Source organism: Xenopus laevis, chromosome 5L, assembly GCF_017654675.1.
Source record: "Xenopus laevis strain J_2021 chromosome 5L, Xenopus_laevis_v10.1, whole genome shotgun sequence".
Taxonomy (NCBI): Eukaryota; Metazoa; Chordata; class Amphibia; order Anura; family Pipidae; genus Xenopus; species Xenopus laevis.
This window is the reverse complement of record NC_054379.1, coordinates 167,888,718-167,892,688: the sequence shown is the minus strand read 5'-3', so window position 1 is coordinate 167,892,688 and position 3,971 is coordinate 167,888,718. Positions and strand designations below refer to the sequence as shown.

Here is a 3,971-nt window from a genome sequence, read left to right as displayed (position 1 = left end):
CACAGCTAGCTCATCTCTATCCACAGTAATCCTACCCCATCCAGCCTCATGGTAGCATCATTGGTAGGTATTGTTTATATCCCAAGCCTATCTATAAAGGCAGATAGTTATTTACTTGTTTTGGACCATGATGCAAGTTTATATCCATTTATATGCGGCTACCTCATGGCACTAGGCCCTGTCCTTATAATACAGATGCCTCTCACTCAAAAGTGCTAAAGACAATCAGTTTAACAATTCCTAAAATAGGAAACACCAGCAGTGAAAAGGTGAGGACTGGTGTAATCAAACACAATGTGTGACTGGTATCCATCTATTTGTGATGCATCTTTGTATCTTATTTAGATTCCACAGTCCCTCTGCAACGAGCCTTGTTCCCCAGGATACAGGAAGTCTAAAATAGAAGGGGAACCCCCTTGTTGTTATGACTGTGTCCAGTGTGGAGATGGGGAAATGTCTAATACTACAGGTAGGAACAGCCAATGACAAACACAGAATGTAGATATACATAGGAAATACAAGTAAAAACCAATTGGAATAAAAGTGATTTTTACTACATGTAATATTCTGAATTTCAGATGCAATGACTTGTGTAAAATGCCCTGAAGACCAGAAGTCTAATAAGCAGAAGACTGACTGTGTTCCTAAAGCTCTTAATTACCTTTCTTATGTGGATACTCTGGGGGTCAGTTTAACTTCAACTGCCATATTTCTCTTCATCGCAACTTCTGCAGTGTTGGGAATCTTCGTAAAATATTGGGACACTCCTATTGTAAGAGCCAGTAACCGAAATCTCAGCTGTCTCCTCCTCATCTCTCTCATGTTGTGTTTCCTCTGCACTTTATTGTTCATTGGGCGCCCAACTAAAATATTTTGTCTTGTTCAACAAGTGGCATTTGGAGTTATTTTTACGATTTCTGTTTCTACTGTGTTGGCTAAAACCCTGACAGTTATTATTGCTTTCAATGCCACAAAGCCTGGGAGCAAGCTGAAGAAGTATGTAGGAACCCAACTGTCCATTTTAGTTATCTTTGTATGTTTTTTGGGTGAGTCTATAATCTCTGTTGTATGGATGGCCTCCAGTCCTCCATTTCCAGATGTTGATACTTATTCTGAAGCTGACACCATTATCCTACTGTGTAATCAAGGATCTATCATTTTTATCTTCTCTATAATTGGATACATTGGAGCTTTGGCAGTGCTGAGTTTCATTGCTGCATTTCTAGCCAAGGATTTCCCTGACCGATTTAATGAGGCTAAAAACATCACTTTCAGTATGTTGGTGTTCTGTAGTGTGTGGGTGACATTTGTCCCTGCATACCTGAGCAGTAAGGGGAGTAGAATGGTGGCTGTTGAGATATTTGCCATCTTGTTCTCTAGTGCAGGCCTACTTACCTGTATATTTGCCCCCAAATGCTACATTATTTTTCTTAGACCTGAACTGAACATAAGAGAGATTGTTGTCAGAATTACTAGTTATTGATGCAATCTTTCATTTTGGTTAAAAAGCAGAGATTTGCTTGAGGTACTTGAGTGTAGCAATTAATTATACAACACCTAAAGCCAGATCTCAGTAAAGAAGTCATTTATTGTTTTAAACATGAAACTCTGGAAGTCTTCCTCTATTTGCACCGAGGGAGTCATGTTAGTAAATGCCAATAACAATTCAGCAACTATCTGAGATATCACTTAGAGCTAACCCAGCCATGGACTGTAAAATGATCGTATGTCAAAAAACAAGGCAAGATCACCATAGGAAACAGTCTTTGCTTTGTCAATTTTTTTGTCTACAAATGCCTTAAATCCATGGAAATGAATATCAGACACATCCTTTTTCCAAAACAGTAGTCTCCTTTTTGTAAATAGAAAGTTGATTCTCGTATTACAGCTATACAAAGCCATAATTGAAATATATTTTTTAAAAAACCTAGAGTGGACAACAATTCATATTCATTCGAGTATGGGATTTTCTTCTGTAAAATATTTGCTTGTAAATATTTTTCTAACAGTATGAAATGCTAAGCAAAAGATATTTGATATTTTTCAGTACTGGAACTACCTGAAAATACAATCGTTTTGGATCAGCCTTAAAAAATTACACAAAATTAATTTCTTTAGTATATCCTATTATATTGAGTTTATGCAGCTAGCCATGGCCGCAGCAACAAAATGAAAGTCTCTATATTGTATAAAAACTCATTCCCCATTGTAAAACACAACTAAACTATGTTTACTAGATGTGTAATATGAAAAAGACAAGAAAATCTTTTTATGAAAAATGGTCAATTTACCTAGACATTATTAAACTTGAGGACAGGTCGTTCGTTTATAACTTTTTGAATAATAACAATAATATACTGTATTATAAGGTACATTATATAAATATATTAAGATAAATAATTTTAATGTAATTTAGAAATTTAGACTGATTATTACTTGCTCCTGCTATATTACTAATCTATGTTAGCATTTCTGTTCATTATAATGTAAATGATTTTACAAAATGGAATTAAAAAATAGAAACCATATAATCATATTAAAACCATATTCATATTCACTACACAATGGAACTGCTTTCAGATAAGCTATTGCTTTTCCCACTTAATATACTGAATGCGACCCAAGTCTTATAATAGCAAAACAGGGTTTCTTCTTCTTCGTCTGTGAATATATGGAGCCGCACACACTCTGTTTTACTAGAACATGTAAATTAGAATCATGAGCAAACACGTACAAAGAATATCAGTAAAGGACAAAGTAATACAGTTATTAACCATTTATTAACCCCTGTGGTGCACCACATATAACTTCAGGCTGCTTGTTGTGTACACTTTACATTGGTGCCACTTATCTGTAATCCTGGTGTTGCCTCCATGAATTCCAGTACACTTGTAATCCATTCATGTGTATCCATTCAGTATTCCAAGAGAGTACAGTGTCCATTAGTAAGTACTGGCTCTCCTTTGGATAGAACTGGGCCAGTAACTAAGCCGGGGTGACTGACCCTTACGGGCGCTGAAACCTGGGGTCTAACCAACCCTGATCAGCGAAGGGGGCTGACTAATGAATCTTCTGCTTCTTATGAGACAATTGAGTCCTTATCTGGGCCCTAGATCTGCAATAGCTACAGTGAGGCCTATTAGAACAGGAACCTGAAGGGCCTAATTGAAGAGTAAAGTCCTTCCTTGACTGACACTCAGCTCATTTATAAACTTCACGCAGGGCAGAATGATTCACACAGTAAAAATATTTGCCCTGCACATGGTTATATTTATAAAGCTGGATAAGAGTGGTGTACTTAATGTGCAAACAGAATTGCAAACTTTTTTTCACTCTGTGAATGTCTATAAGAGCTTTTTAAACATGGCGAAAAATGCAAATACGCTGAGTTACGTCACAACTTTGGTGGCGGATAAAATATTCGCAAACCAGTTTCACAAATTTCAAATTTAAGTTATCATCAACGCTATTTTCGCACCCGACAACCTCACACATTGGGCGGAGATGCAAACACCTGTCTCATTTTCGAACCATTCTGAAAATTCATTCACAATGCAAACATAAAGAGAGGGTACAGCAGTGCAATATTTTAGCGTACAGGAAAAAGCATGGGCAATACAACATTTGCGAATAAATATGCACTGAGCCCCAATGACACACTAAGAGGAATTGGCAGTTGAAGCAGCTTTCCCTGCACTTTACCAACTTTACCTCCCAGGGGATCTCTCTCTCCTGCTGCTGCCAGATCTGTGTCTGCTCTCTCCTTGCCTTCCTGTCTTGCCTTTTTCTTTCCCAGCATTCCTCACACAGTCACATGGTATCAGCCTTACTGTTTCGCCATTGCATAATTGAGTAATTAACTGGAACACCCTTTTGGCGACCCGCCTGGTGCCAACGTTGTATCATCTTACCAACTCAGGTCCAGAATCTCCTTTGCAAGGTGAAAGGCTACTGGTAATTACCTCTCATGG

The 3,971-nt window shown here is 37.6% G+C and overlaps 1 protein-coding gene across 1 annotated transcript; it reads left to right on the top strand.

The window, feature by feature from the left end:
* The first annotated feature begins 510 nt into the window (after positions 1–510).
* Positions 511–1,519, top strand: LOC121393574 (vomeronasal type-2 receptor 26-like). The gene has a single exon (XM_041562396.1). The coding sequence runs from the start codon at positions 584–586 to the stop codon at positions 1,481–1,483; it is 900 nt and encodes a 299-aa protein (XP_041418330.1). The 5' UTR covers positions 511–583; the 3' UTR covers positions 1,484–1,519.
* Positions 1,520–3,971: the final 2,452 nt, after the last annotated feature.

Bases quoted from the DNA above. Each gene is read 5' to 3' on its own strand.
- LOC121393574 (XM_041562396.1), top strand. From the start codon at position 584: ATGACTTGTGTAAAATGCCCTGAAGACCAGAAGTCTAATAAGCAGAAG.